The 25,183-nt window shown below is 39.3% G+C and overlaps 1 protein-coding gene across 5 annotated transcripts in view; it reads right to left on the bottom strand.

The window, feature by feature from the left end:
• LOC149155853 (protein NUCLEOLAR FACTOR 1-like) overlaps positions 1-25,183 on the bottom strand; it is a 252,395-nt gene that overhangs the window by 24,958 nt on the left and 202,254 nt on the right. For all 5 annotated transcript variants that reach the window (XM_089446073.1, XM_089446075.1, XM_089446076.1 and 2 more), the window contains 2 exons: positions 22,899-22,928; positions 22,390-22,484 (listed from right to left, as the gene is read on the bottom strand). In XM_089446073.1, coding sequence (XP_089302199.1) covers positions 22,390-22,484; positions 22,899-22,928 — 125 coding nt within the window. The remainder of the gene's footprint in view (positions 1-22,389; positions 22,485-22,898; positions 22,929-25,183) is intronic.

Below are 25,183 nucleotides of genomic sequence, written 5' to 3'. Positions count from 1 at the left end.
AAGTAGCAGCAAGGGGATCAGAATCAAGAAGGAGGAGGAGGTGGATGTTGCCCTAGCATCTGAGGGTAAGCAAGAAAAGTGGAAGAAGAAGGACCTCTCCAAGGTCAAATGCTTCCACTGTGGGGAGCTAGGTCATTATGCGACCCAATGTCTGAGGAAGAAGAGCAAGGGAGAGGCTTTCGAGACCAAGACAGCGCCAGCTAGGGCAGAGAAGGAAGTAGAGACAGACAATGACTATGCCATGAGTGCACACACGCCACTTGAGCGAAAGTGGGGATACATCGAGCTATAGTCAAACGGACTACAGGAGATGAGGGGTAGGATCCTCGAGGTACCCAACTTCTTGGATTATCATTGGCTATGGGAGCCCCGAAGAAGAGTAGCATGACTGGCGAATGTCAGTAGAGGCGGATGCGGATGGAGTGACAGAGGGAGCTACAGTGCAAGATTCCCAGGACAGCGTGAGGCAGCAGTGTGAGAAGCACAGGAGTGTTGCACCAGTGCAGGATGACACAGAGAGGTGTGCAATAGTGCGAGATGCATGGAGTAGTTGCAGCAGTGCAAAGGTCAGAGAGGGAGCACTTGTCAGCGACAGAGGGAGCTTCAACATCATGGGGGTCTCTAGCCTGACAGAGAGGTCAGATCAGTTACTTACTTCTCAGTAACTGAGTTCCAGTGCAACAGTTAGCAGTGGTAGTGCTATAAGTAGCACGATGCAACATGATGAGAGGGGATGCAATGGCAGTGGCAAGGTCATGGGCAGCAACACAGATGCAGAGGGTGTTGTCGTACAGATGCAGCAGTGTCAGTGGCAAAGCCATGGGTACTAGTATGAGATGCAGCAGTGCAAGTGATGAGCAGCAGGCCTAGCGTCAACCCAGGGACCAATGTCGGATGATCAAGGTGATGCTTAGTGAGGAGTATTGCTAGAGCACAGTCCTTGCTAAGAGGGAGTGTTTATTTGGGGTAGCATCGGATGTGCTCTAGCCAGGAAAATTGGTGGAGAGGCTAAGGCACATGAGATCTCCAATACCCAGAAAGGGTTTGGGCAGATTCTAAATAGTTTGGGAGATCTTAAAATAATTAATATTTTTAATGAAGTCCCTAAGTCTAAACTTAGGGAAATTAAAATATTAACGTGAATTAATATAAAACTGCGTTAGAATGGTCGAAAAGTCATGGATCAAGCCAGATTTAATCTTAGCTATTGATTAGGGACTTAATCTCGGTTGTTGATTTTTCAACGAGAAAAGTATAAGAGGAGGCTTGAGAGTAACTTGGAGAACACACCAAGAGATCAAGATTTCGACTTTCTGGGTTGGGTTTGCTGAGGAAGTTGAGAGAGTGATCAGGAGTTGCAGTTGAGGGGCAATGAATACAGAAGCAAAGAGGCAGAGATAGTGTCGGGAGGATCAGCGAAGCAGCCGCAAAAGCTGACGCAAAGGGCAGAAGTCGGAACTGCCAAGAAAGCTGACGCAGAGGGCAGAAGCCGGAACTGCTGGGAACAACAGGAACTGCCGGGAACAGACAGAACTATTGGAACTGCCAGGAACTGTCGGTATAAATGGAAAGCTTACGCAGAGGGAAGAAGCCAGAACTGCCGAGATTTTTCTTTATTGGGTGAGCCAGATTTGGCACCCAAATTGTATTCTGAAACTGCGTAATAAATCAAACCCTCAGATAGTTGCACCGGTTTTCCCACATTGGGTTTTTTCGGGGAAATTAGTCCAAAAATAACGGTGTCATTTGTGTGCTTGTTTTTGTTTCCTTCAGTTGATGATCTGTAATGTGTTAAGCATGTACTTGTGTTATTTTCAGTGTTTACAAGGTAAATAACTTGTTAATTAATCAGAACAAGTAGGAAGGAATAAATCAGAAAGTACATGGATGGTTTCTAACTCTTAGACTTAGAAACTTCAACATCTGGAAAGCCGGGATCCTGGTAGTTTAAGACAAAAATCGCATCAAGGATTATGCCTTGAAGATGGTTTTCGTTCCGGTTGATGCTGATCCTCTCAAGAAGTACGAGAAGGCTCAAGCTAAAACGAAGTGCATGATCTTGGACGGGGTCAAGGATCATGTGATCCCACATATTGTTGAGAAGGACACAGCAAGGGAAATGTGGGAGGCCTTGACCACCTTGTACGAGGGAACTTCCGTTCAACGAAAGATGTTGCTTGAGAGTCAACTGAGACAGTATCAGATGCAGAAGGGAGAAGAAATTGATCCCTTCCTTCTCAGGTTGCAAGGGATCTGAGATCAGCAAACTTCCGTAGGGTCTACTCCAAATCCTGAATTCATGGTCAGGACTGCCCTGAATGCAGTCACTGAAGATTGGACACCTTTGTCTAGAGCATCTTGGGCAGGGCTTCTCTCCCCAGTTGGGAGGAGATGTGGGCAGCTCTTTGACAGGAAGAGATCAAACAGTTGACCAAGGCGAGAAGCAGCGGCAAAGGGATAAGAGCCAAGAAGGAGGAAGAGGAGGATGTAGCACTCGCATCAACGAGGCAGCAAGGATCGCAGAAGAGGAAAAAGAAAGATACATCCATATTCAGATGCTTCAAATGTGGAGAACTGGGTCATTTCGCCACTCAGTGCCCTCAGAAGAAGGGCAAAGAAAAGAAGTCTGATTCAAAGGCTGCTCCAGCATAGGCTGACAAAGAGGGTGATGATGATGATTGCGTGATGAGTGCTCATGCAGATCTAGAGAAGATGTGGGGTGATATTGCGCTGTAGTCGGGAGGACTACAGTAAGCGCGCAGGATCCTTGAGGTGCCCAAACTCTTGGATCACATACGGCTACAGGAGCCCTTAATGATAGTAGCAAAGTGATGGGAGTTAGTTGGTGCGAGGGATGATGGAGCGACAGTGGCAGAGCTAGATTGCCAAACTCTGAAGCAACGCAGTAGAGGGTTGTAGCAGTGCGGGAGGCACATAGTAGATACAACAACAGTGCATTAGCATTAGAGGGTCAACACAGATTATCAACAGAGGTAGCTTCAGCATCATGGGGCATCCAGACTGACCAACATGTCAACTTTTGGGTGGCTTTGCAATTGCTTACTTCTTAGCAACTGAGTTGCAATGCAGCAGTTAGCAGTGGCAGTGTTATGGGCAGCATGATGCAGTGTATTGAGAGGGAGTTGTAGTACAGATGTAGCAGTGATAGTGGCAATGTCATGGGAAGTAGTACAAATTGCAGCAATGCAGTGGATGAAGGGCAGCAGGCCGAGCATCAGCAGCATAGAGGACCGAGGTCGTGGATCAGTGTGATACTTCTACTGGGAAGTATTGCTAGAACACATTCCTCGCTAAGAGAGAGTGCTGATTTTTGGGTAACATCGGATGTGTTCTAGCTCTGAAATTTGTGGAGGGGCTAGAACACATGAGACCTCCAAGACCCAGAGATTCCACCTGGATTGTATTTTATTAAAATAATTAAAAAATTTAAAGGGGTTCCTAAGTCTAAACTTACGAAAATTAAAATATTAATGGGTATTAATGAAAATATGGGTGAGAAGCTTCTAAGAGACGAGGATCAAGTCTAATTTAATCTTAGTCATTGATTAGAGATTAGATCACGTCCGTTGATTTCTCAATAGGAAATAAAGGAAGGCTTGGGGTCAGTTGGAGAACAAACACATCGAGATTAAGGAAATCGATTTTCTGAGGTGAGAAGTTCTCAGGAGTTAAATCGATTGGGGAAATCTTGCAGCTGAGGGGCAATGATAATTCGGGTATACAGATAGAGAGGTGGAGAGAAGCTTGTGGAGGCAGCACAGTAGTCGGGAGCGCTAACACTAAGTTACTCTGGGCCCACGCAGCCTTAATGCAAAGCTAGGAGGGCCAGCGCAGAGGAAGAACTGCCTTCCATGCAGAAAGTCGAGAAGCCGCCGGAACAACCGAGAAAGCTAACGTAGTAGGCAAAAGTGGATACGGAGACTTAAAGAGCTCTATGCAGGCCTGCACAGTTACTGTGAAGGGGCAGCGAAGTTGTAGACGGGGCCAGCCAGTTCTGCTGCTAGATCAGCCGGATTCTACCAAGTGCAGTGAGGTAAAACTCACTCAGGTTCTCCGCCATTGTATTTCTCTGTCACTGGTTTTCCGGGAGGGCAACCAGCATTTGTATTCAAAACTTTTACTTAATAATAGAAAACCCTTAGAGCTGTTGCAACAGTTTTCCCGCATTGGGTTTTTCTAGGGACGTTTAGTCCAAAAATAAGTGTGTCCTTTGCATGGTTGTCTCATTTATTTTTCAGCACTTGATCTGTATAGTGGTGTAGGTTGCAGTGTATTTACATTGATTCTGAACATTTCTGAAAATAACTTGTTAAATAAAGAAAACAAGTAGGTAATGTAAATCAATTTTCTGCAGTAAGATTTCTGGTTTGTTAGATTCAGAAATTTTCACAATTGATTCATCATTCCTAGTGATTTCCTTATACCAGAACTCCTCCAATTGGTGAAAGTCTGTAAAGAGTAGGGGACATCGACTGAGGTGAGAGTGGGTCCTTATCCCGTTGTTCCCACTTGATCTAGTGGTAGTCCCTTTGGAACCCTCTTAGGACCCTTGCTAAATTGAGCGGTAACACCAACAACATAGTATGGCAAATGCTTGAGGCATTAAGCTTTCACTGTACCTACAATAATAAATATCATGCAGAAAGGTTTTCATTGTTCTAGCAATCCTTAACATCTAGATGCTCATCGTCCAACAATCCACAACATCCAACAACGTGGTCTCCATTTCACAGCAACCAACAATCACAGGGCAAAGGACTCAACTCTCCCTCATATGTTGTCCCACACATTTTTGCACCCACACAGAGTCATGGCTCACAGAAGTTAGAGCACAGTGCACACAACTCACTCAACCACGGTCTTCTTCAGCGCATCACACCAACACTTGAACCCTCTAACAGTGTAACATAGAAATCTCATAATTGAAGAACATGAAAATATGGCTAAAAGGAAAATTAAGTAATAGGTTAAAATGTCTAATTTATAAAAAGTTATTATTTTTTTTGCTTGTTTTAAAACGGCAAACTGACATTCTCAAAATTGGGGGATGGGCGAGAACAAATTTTTGGGCTAAGTGCACTAGTTTGAGTTCAGTGAGCTTAAAGTTCCACAAAACTTCAACAGTATAATTTTTGGTGACAAAATTTGGCATAAAATTCAACATTTAGTTCGAGAAACATGTAACCCTTTCACAATTTAAAGATATATATGTAATAAAATTTAATGAATATAATAACAATTTGTGAAGATAAATGTTAAAAATGAAATATAATAATAATTCATAAGGTTAAATATCCCTTCCCATAGGCTCTAAATCATGCAACACGCCTTGGTGTGAGAGTAAATTATGGAGTAATCGTGCTTTGGTATGAGAAAGCACCGAATAGTGACTTGACTCTAAGCCTGAAGAGAGCATCAAGCTATGAGAAAAGCGAACCAACACAAGCAGGAAGTGGAACTAGTAGACAACTAGGGTTTCTTTGCATTTTATATTTTTTTATTTAATGATTATGTGAATTCAAGCCAAATTTAAAGGACTTTTAGAAAATTTGGATGAAGCACAATGAACTTATTTGCCGAATTAGTTTTCCTTTAGGTTTGGATTTCAATTCGGCTTGAGGTTCAGTGAATTTGTTTTTATGTAGGAAAATTTTCGTTTTAATGGAATTGTTCCCTCACATGTTTTCATGTGTTCTGTCAAAAGGGAGTGTGGGGGAATTGCTATCTCTGTGCACCATGCACTAAGCCAATGATTGGTTTAGTTCACTTTCCACCCTGTCCACTAGATAGCACTTTATTCGCATCCAACAGATAGGATGGAAAGGGCACTAACCCAATAATTGGCTTAGAACATGGTGAATAGCAATAGCCCTTGGGAACAACCCCCTTGGAGTACCCTTATCCTACGAGCACAACGAGCATGGGGACTACATCCCCTACCCTCAGGGATGTGCCCTTGTGTAACATTGAAAAAGCGCCACCATAATATATACCTTTTCCTCATCCAAAATAAGATAGAAAATTAATGATCCATTGTAATATTTTAACAAAGTCAAACATCGACTTATCTTTAATAAGATGTGTTCCTTATCACTAATCAAACAAATGTTGTAAGAATCGGACCAGTCATCGAACCAGTAGACCCCTCAAAGCAAGAACCGATCAAAAATAGATTGGAACCAGTAAAAAACCAAACCAAAAAATCGATCAACCAAAAACACATAAAATATTCAAATTTTAAAGAAAAGCATATATATTCATGTGCATCCACATGAATCATATATATTCATGTGCATCCACATGAATCCAAACCATTTATACACAAATAAGCAAAAGTTCTCATTTATATAGGATGTAAGGGTGCACATAACCAAAATAGCACCAAGTGCTATCCATCTCTAAACTTAAAATACATCAAAAAACAAGCTCTACATGGCCTCTAGCATCCAAAAAAATTAAACGCTACAACAAATACCCACGTATCATCAAAATCATTGCCTATATTGGTGTCTTCGTCATCAATATTACCCTCTAAGCATTAAACTAAGATAGAAAAATCGTAGCATGTCAAGTAAATATTTTGTTTGAGAGATGGGTATTTTATTTAGTAGGCTCATGATAGAGGAGTTGAACAACCAATGCCACTAACATCAAGGTACATAGAGGGCTTGGTGTTCTTGATTAAATACTAATTCCATACCCTCATACCTATTGAACTATGTAACTAGGTTCGGTCTTCATAATGACATATGTAATCATTATTTTATGTATTTAATGAAAAGAGAAAAAAAAAGAGTTATTATTGTTGTTCTTTAGGCATGGCTTCATGTTCAAGAGATTTATTTTTAGGTCAAGCACCCATTGAGTGCTTTTAGGGCTTGTTATTTAGTCTACAAGTCAATTGAGTCATTGTCATGTATTGAAAACCCATTTGGGCATGTTACATATTGTAAAAAGAATTTATTTGAGTCAAAAGACCCTCCAAGACCTCGTCATGATGCAAAGATCAAGTCGGCCTAAAGATAGCAATTTGTACCCCTCACAAGCCTATAAATAATAAGGAACTTGACCTCATTTGGAGAATCACTCAAGCAAGATCAATCTTCTCAAGATAGAAGTTGGAAAAGGATGAGAAAGGATAAGAACTAGATCAAAGTTTTTGGGCCTCTCTCTCTCTCTCTCATGTTAGGGTTTCTACATTTGCTAGGCAGAATAATTTGCTGGGCAGGTCGAAGTTGCAGAAGAATTTGTTGGGCAAGTCGAAATTGCAAAAGAATTTGTTGGGCAGGTTGAAGTTGCAGAAGAATTTGTCAGTCAGGTCGAAGTTCTAGAAGAATCTACTGGGTAAAGTCGAAATTGCAGAAGTTGTTGGAAGCAAGGTTTGACTTGGTCTTGGAGGGTCTTGGTCAAGGGTCATAGGTCTTGGAATTCATCAATTGAAGTTCTATAAGAGAAGAATTCTTGTGGGTTTTCCTCTCAGTTGGAGAGGTTTTAGCCTTGGTTGATCGCCTATAGCTTGTGTCCTTTGTCTCGTTGTTCTTTATGATTTGGTAGTTGTTTGATGAAGAAAACACTAATAATAATCAAGTGAAAATAAGAAGCTAATCTAAAGAAGTAAAATCACATCACAAACAGTTATCAAGTTGAAGATATTAACATCAAGGAGCATCTTCACTTAACAAGTAAGTATCTTCATATATATGTCTAAATCTGTTAAAATGACTTCATTTTGCAAGGAAAGCAACAAATTGGGTGGGTCATCAAACTTTCTTGCATGGAAGAAGAGGACGGATTTGATCCTCATAGAGAATGAAGTTGTTGAACATGTTAAGGGTACAATCACTAAACCTCCAAAGGATGAAGCTCAAGCTCTAGCAAAGTATATGAAAGGGGAAGTAAGGGCTCAAAGGATTCTCATAGAATCTATCAAAGGATCCCCCCATACCCTAGTATCAAAGTAGAAGACATCAAAAGAAATATACGAAAAACTTGTAGAATTATTCTCAGTAAGTACTGCAGGAGAAGTGATATCATTAAGACAAGAACTCTATAAGATGAAGATATCAAAAGAAGGAAAAGCCTCATACTTTATGAGGATATCAAAAATTAGGGATCAACTACAAGAGTTGGGAGAAATAATTTCTGATAAGGAAATGACAACTATAGTGCTCAATGCACTACCAGAGGAATGGGGCAACTTTACATCAAGCATCTATGGAAAGGAGGCTACCCTATTCAATGAACTATGCTCATTATGCAAAATTGAAGAAACCAGACTAAAGAGCAAAAACTGATGTAGGATCAAATGAGAAAACACAAGCGTTTGCTGCCATGGCAAAGAGAAAAGGAAAGTTTGGAAAATTTGGTCCTCAAAAAAGGAAGAAGAACATGGCAAAGGTTCAAAGCTATGGATATCAAAAATATGGGCACTACAAGAGAGATTGTCTCAAACTCAAGAAGGACAACAACAAAAGAGGAAGGGAAGAAGCCCATATCACTGAAGAAGTGGAAGAAGCTGAAAAGAAGAAATCAAAGGAGGAGGAAGTAAAAGATCTCTACTATGATTAAGATAATCTTCTCCACCTGGTTCTTTTCAAGTTTTGTAAAGTATAGCTTTCATAGTAGAAAGCATTAGAAGTATGATAGGATGCATCGTTTTAGGAGATGCATCATAGCATTCGAAGAAAGTGAGAGCTTATGACATCAAAAGAAGCTTGAAAGATCACTGAAGGAGAAGACTGTGGCAGTCATCATCAAAAGGAAGTAGCTCTTCGTAGCCTCATTAGAAGCATAAGTAGTACTTATGGTTCGACGGAAGTCATCTAGTATAGAACTCATCATACATCATTGGAAAGGAGCATTTGCAGGATGAAGGATAATCAAGATCCTTGCTGCAATCTTGATTAAAAGGTTCATCTCTTGGAAGAAGCAAATGGCTCCCAAGGAAATACCACCTTGGATGGGATTCACTATTTGGAAGAATGATGGTATGATGACAAAGGAATGCAGCATGTCAAGATGGTTGAAATATTCTCAATCAAGGAAAGAAAGTTGTTGAAGGAAGTCTAGATGACCAAAAGAAGAAAAGAGGTATGTATGCATATGTTTGATAAGTTAGGTCATGTCATCATATAGTTACAGATAACTGGGATCGATACTCTACCTCATTAGTATGATCAAAAGAAAGGGTTCTCTACTGTTTAAACGATGCATTGAAGGCATGGTTCACATAATATGTCCTCATATGAAATACTAGGTGGTTGACAAAGATGAAGTAACTATGAAAATATGTAAATAAAGAAAATAAGAGATCATGAAAGATGCAACTATGGCCACCTAGAAACTGCAATCAACATCCAATGACTAGAAGAATCGGCCACAATATCTCCATGGAAAAGATATGAGGAGATTGGGAAAGTTTGAAAAGAAAGAAGACCCTTGACAATTGAATATTTTGGAGATGTGTCAATATTTATGCAGGATTGTTGATGTTGCAACAAGTAGATGTCATGATGAAGGGCCATCACAAAAGGTAGTTTATAATGTTCATTTTTGTTGGTAAATGTAACTAGGTTCGGTCTTCATTAATGTATTTGAGTCATCATGAAATGTACTTGTCAAAAGAATAAAGAAAATAATGTTATTATTGTATCAATGACTTATTAAAGCATAGGTTTCACGCTTGGGTCATCATTATATTAGTCAAAGTCCCCATTATGGACTCCTAGGATAAATATTGAGTCTATAGAGTCAACCCTTCTTAGGCTCTTGAATCATGTAAAAAGGTTTACTATTGAGTCAAATATAAAAGGTTTACACCAAGTCGGCCTAAGGACACCAATTCGACCTCACTTGGAGCTTATCAATAGAAGGAAGTCGAATTCATTTGGAAGCATCTCATCTCAAGCTAGTTCAATATCTCTAAGGAAGTTGGAGAAGTGTGAAGTGGGTCAAAGAAGTCTAAAGAAAGTGTGAGTTGGGTCAAGTCTAAGGAGAAGAAAAAAATCGAAATTTTAGAGCTACTCTCTCTCTGTTTCGTGCCCTAGTTTGAGTGTTTGAAGTTTTCCAAGTGTTGTGGCTGCCAGTTGCTGCTTGAAGTCATAAGTTGTTGCATAGTCAAAGTTGTTGGGGTGGAAGTGTTGCTACAAAAGGGTCAAAGATATGGAAGGTTGACTTGGTGTGGAGGGAAGGTTTGGTCTAGGTTGAAGAGTCTCAAATAATACCATTGAAGGAAGAGAATTTTCCACTGGGTTTTCCCCTCGAGGTGGGTTTTTCCCTGGCATAGTGCCTACATCTTGTGTCTTTTGTTTTGTGATCTTCATACACACATAATATGGTAATTGCTTGATGAAAGATAAGATAATAAAGAAGTAAAAGAAGCCAACATAACTCACAAGTAATTATCAAGAAAGAGGAATCAAACCCTACTCTACTTTTATTGATTTCTCAACATGGAATCGGAGCTAAGGTCAAAAAAAGTTGAAGATCACTTTGTTGGCATTGATTCTCCCTCCTTGATAAACTACATGAAAATGGGTATCAACACTGCTAGAAGCTGGATCACGAAGGTCATCTACTACTTATTCAACAAGGTCAAAAGTCAAGGATTCTTGGCTTCTCTTAGTGATGACAATGCATGGATCATTGATAGTGGAGCGTCAAGACACATGACAAGAGAAAGCAAACAACTTCATGCACTATAAAAGGAACCATCTTCTCATGCAGTGGAATTGGGTGACAACAAAAGCTATGTTGTTAGAGGCCTGGGATCAACATTGTTGAAGCTGGAAAATGGATCAAAGCCGCACCTCAACAACATATTATATGTTCCAGGTTTGAAAAAGAATTTGCTTTCTATTTCTTCTTTAGAAGATAAAGGGGATAGAGTTATTTTTGCTGATGGAAAATTATTGGTTCGGGGAAAAGACTCTAGCATTGATAAAGCTAGTTTTATTGGATTTCATGAAGGAAGCCTTTATAGAGTCATTACACCACCTCCTCAAGCTTTGGTTCATATGGAAATCAATCCCATTGAGCTATGGTGTAGGAGGTATGGTCATCTACATTATAAGGTCATCCCTGTTGATTTTTGTAGCATCGGATGTGTTCGAGCCACGAAATTTGGTGGAGAGGCTACAAATTACAATACATGTATTCTCCAACTCCCAGAAATCATTTCTGGAAATTCCACCTAGAGACGATTTAATTAAAATAATTAATCTTTTTTTTAATGGTGCTTAAGTCTGAACTTAGGAAAACAAATTACTTAAAGGGTATTAATTAAGTCATGGTGAAATCTTCTAGAAGAAGACATGGATCGAGTTCTAGTTAATCTTAGTCATCGATTATGTTTTAATCTTGGTCATTGAAGTCTCAACAAGAGATTATAAGAAGAAATTCGATGGGGGTTGGAGAACACACATGGGCCACCAGAAATTCGATTTCGCTGGGAAATCGATTTCCAAAGTAGCAATTGTGAGTTGTCAGAGGTGATTCAATAAAGTCGAAGCAGTGAGAGGGGCAAGGATAGTAAGGTCGAAAGAAATTTTTCCAATCCAGTGAGTGCATCGCAGAGAGACAGTGTACTCCATAGAGAGGCTGACGCAGTGTAGAGAGGCGACGCAGAGCTTCAGAGGGAGATCCATATTTTGCTGAGGAGAAGTCGAGTTCAGTGGCAGGAGTCGGAGTGGGAGCCCGGAGGCCAGGAAGATCGAGTTTCCAGAGCAACAGTTCATCAGCAGAGTGAGAGAGACGTTGGTCTGAGCTGGGTGATGCAGATCTGCGTAGGGTGACGCAAAGGCAGCAAGGAGCAGCTCATCTTGAGATACGATCCGTGTCAGAGCACCGGTGGAAGTGAGATTTTTCTCACTAGACTTCTGTCAGTCATTTTCTCTGTATGGATTGCTAGATTTGAGCATCCATAGATTTGTGCTCAAATTTACTACTGCATAATAATAAAACCCTCAGCTGTTGTACCAGTTTTCCCATGTTGGGTTTTCCCGGGCTCATTGGTCCAAAAATAACGGTGTTTTATTGTGTGAATGCATCTCTTCTTCCAGTGTTTTTATTTCTTTCGTCGTATTTATTTTGTGAAAGTTGTAATGTATATGTTTCGATATTTGTCGTAGGAGACTGCAAATAATTTGGTTGATTAATTTAACGAATAGAAGAAACATTATCAGTTGCTACAGTAGGATTCGGGGTCACCGAATTTTCACATGGTATCAAAGCACAGATCGTAAGCCGAAGAGCTCAGCACAGAAGGATGGATGCAGTATGAATCTCTGCAGAGGCAATAGTTCGAAACCCTCTAAGGCAACGCAATCCCTTGGGCCAAGAGGGTCAGTTTTTTAGGAAAATTATTTCTTTGGAGAGTCGACAGAGACTAAATTTTCTAGATCGAAGATTGATAAAGGCAGAGGGAGTAGCAACAATTTCCTTGCAGAGCAGATCTTCAGCTGGGACACAGATATTTTGTAGCAATTTGCTAGTGCAAAATAGCCTCAGGAGGGAGGAAGATCACACACTATGGGAATTATTTCCTCGCGGGACTTCTAGCCCAGAAGTTCGAATTTTTCCTAGCAGCGCAGCAGTAGTTGTGTGCAGAGTTACCCACTCCAGAAGGGAGTGCAAATAGCTGGGCAGCAACTGCGCAGAGGAGAAGAGGAGTTCGCCATTTTTTAGATATGGCATTAGCAAGGTTGAGAGATCAAGATCGGTTGGAGGGAGCCTCCAACTATGTGATCTAGAAGGCTAGAATTTCCTGCCTTCTAAACAAACATGATCTCAAGACTTATATCGATAGTGTGGTAGTTGTACCCACAACGCTTAACAAGTACAAGAAAGAGATGGCAAAAGCAAAGAGGTTGATTCTCAATGGGGTTCGAGATCATGTGGTATCTCACATAGCTGGCAAAGATACTGCCTGATAGAAGTGGGAAGCACTTGCTACGTTGTACGAAGGATCTTCCGAGCAGCAGAAGGTGTATCTTGAGGAGAAGCTGAGATGCACAAGGATGCAGAAAGGGGAGCATATAGACGCCTTCCATACTAGACTTTAGGATATTCGAGATCAGTTATCTGCAGTATGGTCAACGCCTTAACCTACAAAGTTGGTGCAGTTTGCCCTCAACAGTGCTTCCGAAGAGTGGCAAGTCTTCGTCTAGAGTATTTTTGGCAGAGAAAAGTTGCCAGATGGGGATCGTATGTGGGTTGATCTGCAGCAGGAAGAGATGAGGCGAGATTTGGTGAAGACCACTATCACTGGCAACAACAGCAGCAGTGGGTCGAAGCAAGTAAAGGAAGAGGAAGATGGGGCCCTTGCATCCAAGGCGCAGCAGGAGCAGCACAGGAGGAAGAAGGACATTTCCAAGGTGAAATGCTTCAAATGTGGTGAGCTTGGCCACTACAGCACCCAATGTCCTCTCAGGGAGAAGGACAAGGAGGAGAAGCAGGACCAGGTGGTAGCTCATGCAAAGATCGACAAGCTATCCTCCAGATTGGAGAAATAGTTTTCCATGATCACCGAGATACCTTCAGGAGTGAGGTGGGGTGATTTGGTTTTGCAGCCCCAGAGAGCTACAAGATGGGCAAGATTCTTGAGGAGATCCACCTCATGAATCAATACCTTGCTACGGAAGCCCATAGCATGCAGTAGCAGGATGGATCAGTGGCAGTTGGTTCAGTCAGGCGCCAGAGTAACAGATGCAGTAGCTAGAGCGGTCAAATACTGAGCAGCGCAGAGAAAAGTTGGCAGCATCGCAGTTGGTACAGTGCAGAGTCAACAACAGCGTAAAGGCTTCAGTGACGGCGCAGAGTCTAGCAACAGTAAGGACTCGGGTAACAGATGCATCATACTGACCACAGTTGGTTCAATATTTTGGATGCTTTTCAGTTGCAATTGTTACAGTTGCAACAACAACAAATGGAGAGGGAGTTGCAGTGCAGATGCAATGTTGGTAGCAGTTCAACAGGGCCAGTAGCAGCTAGACATCAGCAGCGTAACAGGAGGTGGTACAAAGACAGGGTGTTTCTTCAGTGGGTTGCAGTGCTAGAACACATTCCTCACTAAGAGGGAGTGCTGATTTTTGTAGCATCGGATGTGTTCCAGCCATGAAATCTGGTGGAGAGGCTAGAATAAATGTATTCTCCAAAACCCATAAATCTTTTCTAGAAATTCCACCTAGACACGACTTAATTAAAATAATTAATTTGTTTTTAATGGTGCCCAAGTCTAAACTTAGGAAAACTGATTAATTAAAGGGTATTAATTAAGTCATGGTGAAACCTTCTAGAAGAAGACATGCATCGAGTTCTAGATAATATTAGCCATCGATTATGTTTTAATCTTGGTCGTTGACGTCTCAACGAGAGATTATAAGAAGAAATTTGATGGGGGTTGGAGAACACACTTGGAGCCACCAGAAATTTGGTTTTGCTGGGAAATCAATTTCCATAGTAGCAATTGTGAGTTGCCGGAGGTGATTCAGTAAAGTCGAAGCAATGACAGAGGGGTAGGGATAATAAGGCCGAAAGAAAGTTTTTCCAGTCTGGTGAGTGCATAGCAGAGAGACAACGTACTCCACAAAGAGGTTGACGTAGTGCAGAGAGGCAGCACAAAGCTTCAAAGGGAGATCTGTATTTTGCTGAGGAGAAGCCGAGATTTAGTGGTAGGATCCGAAGTGAGAGCCCAGAGACCAGGAAGATTGAGTTTCCAGAGCAGCACCTGATCAAAAGAGAGAGAGACGTTGGTTTGAGCCGGGTGATGGAGAGACAGCAAGGAGCAGCTCATCTTGACCTAAGGTCAATGTCGGATCACTGGTAGAAGTGAGATTTTTCTCACTAGACTTCTATCAGTCATTTTCTCTGTATGGATTGCTAGATTTGAGCATCCATAGATTTGTACTCAGATTTACAACTGCATAATTATAAAACCCTCAACTACTGCACCAATTTTCCCAAGTTGGATTTTTCCGGGGACATTGGTCCAAAAATAACGGTGTTTTATTGTGTGAGTGCAACTCTTCTTCCAATATTTTTATTTCTTCCACAGTATTTATTTTGTGAAGGTTTAGTGTATATGTTTTGATATTTGCCGTAGGAAACTGCAAATTTTTTGGTTGATTAATTTAACAAATAGAAGAAACATTATCAATTGCTACAGTAGGATTCGCGATCACCAAATTTTCACAATCCCTACTCTCAGTCAATTGGTTCATGGCATCCCCAATATGAAGTTAGATCATAAAGGAGTGTGCAAGGGATGCTCTTTGGGAAAACATACAAGAAATTCATTTCCGAATAGTGAAACTAGGTCTAAAGAGATATTAGACCTCATCCATTCTGATGTGTAGGCCCATGTTTAACAAATCACTTGGAGGTCATCTCTACTATGTAACATACATTGATGACCATTCTAGAAAGAAATGGCTCTACCTTCTCAAAACAAAAGATGAAGTATTTGAAAAGTTCAAAGAGTTTAGGTCCAAAGTGGAAACCCTAACCAAAAGAAAGATAAAAACTCTAAGGTCCAACAATGGTGGGGAATACACTTCTAAGGAATTGATTGCATATTGTAAGGAAGTAGGAATTAAGAGGGAGTTCATTGTTCCCTATTATCCTGAACAAAATGGAGTGGTCAAAAGGAAGAATAGGTCAATTGAAGAAGGCATTGGAATTTCGAACTATGCTCCTTGATCGAGACCTACCAATATTCTTATGGGGAGAAGCAACAATGAGAGTCGTGTACATTTAAAATAGAAGTCCTCATAGAAGTCTTAATAATATAACACCTGAAGAAGTATTCACAGGAAAGAAGCCAAATGTGGATCACCTCTGAATCTTTGGAAGTCCAACATACATCCATGTTCCAATGGACAAGCGAAAGAAGTTGGACTCTACAAGTATCAAGGGAATATTCGGATATAGTCTCTCCTCAAAAGCATATAGAGTCTACATTAAGGAAGAAAGACATATTAAAGTGAGAAGGGATGACATATTCGATGAAAATCAAGCCTACAAAAAATCTAAGGAAATTCCTATTTATTCTGATGACGAAGAAGTTCCCATATTTGAAGAAGAAGAAGATCATCATGAAAACCCTACTACAAATCAAGAAGAAGAAGAAGGACCAAGTAATCCTATTCAATCTATGGTCATCCCAACCACAAGGAAAAGGCCAAATTGGTTAAAAATTACATCAGAAGATGTTAAAGGACATGAAGCTACAAAAGGAACCTTCAGGGAAAGTAAAAGACCAAAGAGATACTCTGGTTATGCTGCATATATGACAAAGTTAATTGAAGTTGAACCATCTACATTCAAGGAAGCTACTCATCAAGAGGAAGAAAGCGATGCAGGAAGAATATCCATCCATCATGAAGAATGGGTTCTGGGAAACCGTTCCTAGACCTAGTAACAAATCGATTGTCACCTCCAAATGGATCTATAAGATCAAACATGTTGTTGATGGAAATATAGACAAGTACAAAGCTAGATTCATTGCAAGGGGTTTCTCTCAAAAGGAAGCCATTGATTAGGAAGAAAGCTTTGCACCTATAGCAAGGTACACTACCATTAGATCTTTGGTTTCATTGGCTACTACAATGGGTTGGAATATCCATCAAATGGATGTGAAGACCGCATTTCTGAATGGGACCATTGATGAGGAAGTGTATATCAAACAACCCGAAGGCTTTGAAGTTAATAGCAGGGACTCCAATGTTTGCAGACTTAAGAAGGCCTTATATGGTTTGAAGCAAGCACCTAGGGCATGGTATGCAAGGATGGATGCATATCTACTTAGAATTGGGTTTGTAAAGAGTTTTGTTGATCTGAATCTCTACATCAAGGTCGTGAATAATGAGCCCGTCATTATTCTACTATATGTGGATGATCTATTCATCACAGGTGTGGAGCGAAGAATTCAAAAATGCAAGAAGATGTTGGTAGCTGCATTTGAAATGAAGGATCTAGGACTAATGCACTATTACCTAGGTTTAGAAGTATGACAGAGGCCTGGGGAGATATATTTGGGGCAAGGAAAGTACATCATCAAGTTGTTGCAGAAATTTGGGATGATGGATTCCAAGCCGATGACTACTCCTATGATCACCAATCTCAAGAAGTTGAGGGGCTCTGACTCTAGTCTCATGGATCCTACCTCCTATCGACAGTCGATGGGTTCCCTAATGTTTCTGGTAAATACTAGGCCAGATATATGTTTTGCAGTGAACATTCTTAGTCAATTTCAATTGGAGCTTCGTCATGATCACTGGATAGCTACCAAACACATATTGAAGTATCTTCATGGAACTATACATCACTGCCTAAATTATGATAGTAAGGAAGTCAAGCTAATTGGCTTCATAGATTCTGATTGGGGTGGCAGTGAGACCGATGGAAGGAGCACTATCGGAGGATGTTTTAGTTTGGAAGCTACTATAATCTCATGGATGAGTAGGAAGTAAGATCTCGTTGCTTTAAGTAGTGTTGAGACAGAATATGTGGTTGCATGTGAAATAGGAAAGGAGGCTATTTGGTTAAGGAAGCTTCTGAAAGATTTGTTCAAGAAGTCTCTAGGTCCTACTGTGATTAATTGAGGCAATCAAAGTTGTATCAAGATGTTTGGAGATCTCGTGTTTCATGCTAGAACGAAACATATCAACAATGAGTTCCACTTTATTAGAAACCTGATGCAAGATGGGATTGTGAAGTTGGAGTATGTCTCAATAGATGAACAGGTAGCAGACATACTAACAAAGGCTCTTCCTAATAAGAAATTTGAATATCTAGGGAACATGCTTGGTTTAGTAGATATTGATGATTGTGTTGATGATAAGAGATTGGAAGAGATTTGTTGAGGCTTTGTGAGTGAAACATTGCCTGGGAGGACATCTGGTCGGCACTTTGTGTTGATGTCTAGGTCCTAAAGTAGGAAGGGTGGCGTGGGTCGTAGAGCTCTAACGATGGATATGCACCTAGGTCCCTGGGTTAGTGGTCATCAAGTAAGACTGATGGTACCTAGAGAGGTTGAAAGCTTGATTCCACCTTATTCCCACTTGGATAGATTGCCCTGGTCAGGAATCTAGTGCGTGCCACTGCAATGCATAAATGCATGAGAGACCAATGGATAGATTGCCCTGGGCAAGAATCTAGTTTGTGGCATTGCAGTGCCTAAATTGATGAGAGATCAATAGATAGATTTCCCTGGTCAAGAATCTAGTCCATGGCATTATGGTGCCTAAACTCTTCATTGTTCATATTGTTCGAGATCTTCCATTGTATTTGTATATTATGAATACCTCCCTAGTTAAGAGGGAGTGTTGGAAAATGTAACTAGGTTCGGTCTTCATTAATGTATATGAGTCATCATGAACTGTACTTGTCAAAATAATAAAGAAAATAATTTTATTATTGCATCAATGACTTATTAAAGCATGGGTTTCATGTTTGGGTCATCATTATATTAGTCAAAGTCCCCATTGTGGACTCCTAGGATTAATATTGAGTCTATAGAGCCATTATACATTTAAAAAGACCCTTCTTAGGCTCTTGAATCATGTAAAAAGGTTTACTATTTAGTCAAATATAGATTATGTAACCTCCACACCAAGTCGGCCTAAGGACGACATCAATTCAACCTCACTTAGAACCTATAAATAGAAGTAAGTCGAATTCATTATGAAGCATCACATCTCAAGCTAGTTCAATATCTCTAAGGAAGCTAGAGAAGTGTGAAGTGGATCAAAGAAGTCTAAAGGAAGTGCGATTTGGGTCAAGTCTAAGGAGAAGAAGAAAATCGAAGTTTTGGAGCTACTCTCCCTCTGTTTCGTGCCCTAGTTTGGGAGATCGAAGTCTTCAAGTGTTGTTGTTACTAGTTGCTGCCTGATGTCATAAGTTGTTGCATAGTTGAAGTTGCTAGGGTGGAAGTGATGCTGCAAAAGGGTTGAACATCTGGAAGGTTGACTTGGTGTGGAGAGAAGGTTTGGTCTAGGTTGAAGAGTCTCAAATAATACTATTGAAGGAAGAGAAATTTTCACTGGGTTTTCCCCTCGAGGGGTGTTTTTCCCTGGCATAGTGCCTACATTTTGTGTCTTTTGTTTTGTGATCTTCATACACATAATATGGTAATTGCTTGATGAAAGATAAGATAATAAAGAAGTAAAAGCAACCAACATAACTCACAAGTAATTATCAAGAAAGAGGAATCAAACCCTAATCTACTTGTATTGATTTCTCAACAATTTTTTATTTTGAACAATATATGGATGCGCTATAGAAAGAGGGTTGTAGATGTCACCTACAACTACGCATTCATGTGGTTGGATGAAAGATTCAAAAGGAAACATGACTTGGAAGAGATAGCAGTATGAAGAAAAGCCAGATGCAGAGTAGAATATCACTTTCCGATGAAGAGAAGGATGGCATGACTGACATGGTTTGTGAATGAAAGTGATGGATGGTCGATGCCCTACGAACAAATGAAGCCTCCATAAAGATAAAGACAAAATTCATGACATCGAATGGAGGAGCTATACAAGCAGTTGAAGGTCCCATGATCTCCACCAAAGAAAAGATAGTTGCTGCTGGAAATAGGTCCCTAGGTAAGAGGGAGCCAGAAGCAAGTTTTTGGTTAAGAAGGAACTTGGAAGCAAGTCCCTAGCTAAGAGGGAGCTTGGACAAGTCCCTGGTTGAGAGGGAGCTTGGGTACATTCCTTTTATAGGAATGGGTACATTCCTTCATAGGAATGGGTATATCCTCCCTAGTTGAGAGGGAGAGATAGGCACATCATTCTTGTCTTCACTTTGGAAGAAAGAATGGAGGATTGGGTAAGCATCTGGCATCTGATACTCTTTAAGGATGTGGTAGGGAATCCAAGATAAGAGTAGTCGTAGAAGACCAATATTTTTTGAGGACTAGGAATCCAAAATAAGAATAGTCCTGGGAGGACATACCATGTGAACACCCGGGTGGGGTATGCTCCTTGAGAGACAATGATGATGGTGTCTATAAATCATTGGTCTCGCCAGCATTGTGCTCTGATCTTGTGGAGAGATAGAGTTGTTAGTCAAGGCCTTGCTATGTAACAATGTTGGATGATATGATGCTATACAGATGGGTTACCAATCTGACTCTTCTTATGAGAATTCTTTAGATTGAGAATGTCCAAGTACCTTGTATAGATTATGAATACCTCCCTAGTTAAGAGGGAGTGTTGAAATATGTAACTAGGTTTAGTCTTCATAATGACATATGTAATCATGATTTTATGTATTTAATGAAAAGAGAAAAATAAATTTATTATTGTTGTTCTTGAGGCATGGGTTTCATGCTCAAGAGAAATTTATTTTTAGGTCAAGCACCCATTGAGTGCTTCTAGGGCTTGTTATTTAGTCTACAAGTCAATTGAGTCATTGTCATGTATTGAAGACCCATTTGGGCATGTTACATATTGTAAAAAGAATTTATTTGAGTCAAAATAGAGTCAAAAGACCCTCCAAGACCTCGTCATGATGCAAAGATCAAGTCGGCCTACATGAAGGGACAAGTCAGCCTAAAGATAGCAATTCATACCCCTCACAAGCCTATAAATAAGAAGGAACTTGACCTCATTTGGAGAATCATTCAAGCAAGTTCGATCTTCTCAAGATAGAAGCTGGAAAAGGACAAAAAAGAAGGAGAAGAACTAGATCGAAGTTTTTGGGCCTCTCTCTCTCTCTCTCTCTCTCTCTCTCTCGTGTTAGGGTTTCTACATTTGTTGGACAGAAGAATTCATTGGGCAGCTCGAAGTTGCAGAAGGATTTGTGGGGTAGGTCGAAGTTGCAGAGGAATTTACTGGGCAAGTCGAAGTTGCAGAAGAGTTTGTTGGGCAAGTCAAAGTTGCAGAAGAATTTGTTGGGCAAGTTGAAGTTCCAGAAGAATCTGCTTGGTAAGTCAAAATTGCAGAACTTGCTAGAAGCAAGGTTTGACTTGGTCTTGGAGGGTCTTGGTCAAGGGTCATAGGCCTTGGAATTCATCAATTAAGGTTCTATAAGAAGAGAATAATTCTTGTGGGTTTTCCTCTCAGTTGGAGAGGTTTTGGCCTTGGCTGATTGCCTATATCTTGTGTCCTTTGTCTCATTGTTATTTATGATTTGGTAGTTGTTTGATGAAGAAAACACTAATAACAATCAAGTGAAAAGAAGAAGCTAATATAAAGAAGTAAAATGACATCACAAACAGTTATCAAGTAAGAGAAATCACCTACACTTGTTGCCCCTAGATTTCTCGACAGTACATGACAAAATCCAATGGAGTGTTGAAATCCCCCCAATCCTAAAATCCTGTAAAACAGTTAAATCTGTTGGATTTTGAGTGAGAACTAAAATTCTGCTTTCTCCATATGAAATCCAATGAGGTCAAAACCCCTCTCAAACATTCTGTATCAGTTCATGGTAATGTTAAAAATTTAAGTAAAAGTGAATTAAAATAACATGAAAAAAAGTGTAGCATGTCAAGTCAGTGTTTTATTTAAGCGATGGGTACTTTTTTTAGTGGGCTCATGATACAGGAGTTCAATAACCAATGTCACTAACATCAAGGTACATAGAGGGCTTGGTGCTCTTGATTAAATACTAGTTCCACACCCTCGTACATGAAAAAATAATCCAATGGAGAGTTGCAATCCCCCCAATCCTAAAATCCTGGAAAATTGTTATGTCTATTGGATTTTGAGTGAGATATAAAATTCTACTTTCTCCATATGAAATCCAATGAGGTCAAAACCACTCTCAAATAACCTAAGTTGAGTCATTTTCATCCTTTTACTTTAAGAATTTAACATTACCATGAATTGCATAGCATTTGTAAGGCAATACGATCAAATACTAGGCTTCTGGTTTTGGCCTCAAACCAGTCAAACTGACTGGTTCAGACCGGTTCGGTCTCGTCCTGATAAAATTGAATCAAACCTTAGTTACTGTCCCAAATTTCTTTGAACCTCAAGAATGAATAATTTAATGGTGAGTTTAATTGGCCAGGTAGATTATTTTCATAAAGCTCTTAAAATAAAGGTGTTGAACATGACAATCTTTAGTCTTGACATTTTAATATTTTTTTGGGTCAAATTTGAAGTTGAACGATATTTGTATTTGCTTTTTGTTTGAATATCTGAAGTTATAACAAAATTGCCTAAATCTTTTTTCCAAACTTAATGGGAAATTTTACCATATTCTTTTCCATGACATAACTTTTCCAATTTCATTGTCCTCAAATTCAAACATCAACACTTAAAAGTGACTTAGAAACATATTGCATTCTGGAGAAAAAAGACATAATAAAAGCAATCCAACTAGGAAAGTAAATTAAACTATAAAAGCGATACTTACTCGCCAACCAAGCAAAATGAGGTGTCCTGAGATTTCATGTAATTTCGTAGCCGAACAAAGTCAAAGTACGAACTTATAAATACCATGATACCACCCTGCATAATTAAACAAAAATGTTGAAAGGACTTTGCATTAAGAAAGGAAATAAAAAATTGTTAAGATTTGCAAGCAGGCATAACTTATAGAAAACTTAGAATCTCATTCTGTTGCTATCAACTGGCTTTAGGTATGAACAGTCAAATCCATGAACTTTGGTTCAACTACTTACACTACCAAGGAAGAAATATAAAACTAAATAGAACATTGGAATTAGACCTGGGTAGGCATGTGACTATGCTAAGAAATATAAATAATACAAAACATACCATACCAAGAACAAAATGAAGGATGATGAATTGTGAGTTACAGTAAGAATTTCAGATTCCATGGAATACTCATGGAGTATAAGAAATATAGCGTAGAGATACAGAATAGATAGAATTCTGTATTAAAGCACAATCATGGCATACCTGAAGTGGATCCTTGATTTTTGGGAACACCTGCAAGATCACTAAAATGCAGTTACTTCCAGAGCCTTGTAGTCTTTTCATAAAGTTAGATATGATCAAATACCTCACAACCTTCAATCTCGTGTCACCAAAACCTCTAAGCAAGTAAACCTCAAAGTAAAAAGCTTCCACCTTAATTTTTATACAAACCCATAAAAGGAAATAAAAGAAACGGAGGGCTTACTGTTTGAGAACACCTGGAAGAACACTAAATTATAGTTAATTCCAGTGCCTTCTAGTCTGGTCAGAAAGTCAGATAGTTCAAAATATCTAACCACATGCTATCTCATGTCACCTAAACCTTTAAGCAAGTAAATTTTAAATTAAAAAAGCAAAGATGGCACTTTCTATTGACACAGACATCATCCAGAAGGGACCAAATTGATCATAAGTCATGACATATACAATAAACGCAGTGAAATAAGTTTCAATACTTCTCAAGACCCAAGATAGTGTAATCATGATTCATGGAGATTCCCAACAAGGATACATAATCACCGAAAGGTTAGTAAAAGAAAAGTACTCAAAATAAAGAAGTTCATCAAGGACCCCTAGTGCATCCTAATTCTTTTAATTTGATGCATGAATTAAATAAAATTAAGATTCTTGTTCCCTTCAATGAAATTGTAAAAATACCTGCTTTCAAAGAGGATGTAAATAAATTTATTGGTAAACCTTCGAACATACAAGAACCCAACCACGCAACACTCACTGATCCAATTAATATAGCAGCATAGATCCATCTTAACCATGGATCTAACATGAGCCGAGAGGGATCAAATTTCTTCAGGTGCAAACTTATTTTAGAGTGCAAAAAGCAATGTGTAATTTTTTATTGTTTAAATTGTATTTTTGAATGTTATAGACATTACATAACATGTGCATTGAGAAATTTATCATATTATTTTAAATATAGGTCAATATTAATTCATATTAAAACATTTTATTCATAGTTTACATTGGATATTTTATTCAATACAACATTAAAATATTTTATTTTAATATATTTTTTTCTACATATAGATATATATGAAATTGATACCACGTGTTAATTTTTTTTTGAAAAGTATAAGGTTTAAATATCTTACATATATAATTTTACTATAATTACTTTACATGAAATTACTTAGGTCATATGGATAACTAATTAAATATGCATAGCATATTTTTTTTCTTTTTTATTATAGTCGACATTGCTTTTCTATTTAAATAATATTTTATTTTTATTTTAAGATGGACAGACATACTTACACATCACCTTCACACTAGGTTGTAGAATAAGCCTCTTGGCTCAACAAGATGATTATCCTAGGGTCCTTGTTGTGCCCTATCTTGAAAGAGAAGAAAACCATGTTCCACCTTTCTATGACAATATTAAGACTTTTGATCAAACTTTGCATAATTACATGCTAGACTCGGGGCATCTCACAATCTGATGCCAAAAGAGATTGTTGAATTTTGGTAGTTGTGGGCGGTATTCTTCACTAAAGTCGACCCCAAAGAAAAATTTAAAAGAAGAAATTTAAAATTAGAATTTAGAATTTAATTTTTGTCTCCAAAAGTACAAGTCGTCTCCAATTGTTTAAGTTGGCCCAGCAAGAAGAGACGTGCCCCTTGGGGCACCATGAGATCACTATATATACCCACTTGACCTCCTCACTTAGACCACAATTTGGATCAACATCATCTACTATTGTTTTTGCTCACATGCACGAAAAAGGGACATTTTTAAGGAAAAATTTAAAGGACGAATTTATGAAGCAGAATTAGAAGGACAAGTTTATTCTGAGGCAGAATGTAAAGGAGGGTTGAGTAATAGGAGGGTCGAGCTACAGGAAGACTACAGGAGGGCCGACTTACAGGAAGACCACAGGAGGGCCGAGTTGCAGGAGCGCCACAGGCTGGGAGGAAGGATGCCGAGAGGCCTCAGAAGCTTGATGAACAGGACCAAGATATCTCAGGCCTAGGAAGTGTTGAGAAATCAATGCTAGTAGTAATTAGGGTTTGATCACTCTTCTTTGATAATTACTTGTGAATTATGTTGCCTTCTTTTACTTCTTTGTTATATTATGTTTCATCAAGCAATTACCAATATATGTGTATATGAAGATCACAAGAACAAAAGACACAAGATGTAGGCAAATAGCCAAGGCAAAACCCCTGTAAGGGGAAAACCCAGTCAGAACTCTTCCTTCAATAGATTCAAAGACAAGATGAGATAATCCAAGACTATTTTTACCTAGACA

The sequence above is a fragment of the Pinus tabuliformis genome, chromosome 9 (assembly GCF_031772625.1).
Source record: "Pinus tabuliformis cultivar Carrire ecotype Pingquan chromosome 9, CPIR1, whole genome shotgun sequence".
NCBI classification, from domain to species: Eukaryota; Viridiplantae; Streptophyta; class Pinopsida; order Pinales; family Pinaceae; genus Pinus; species Pinus tabuliformis.
The sequence above is the reverse complement of the archived record's forward strand: the minus strand, read 5'-3'. Positions and strand labels throughout refer to the sequence as shown.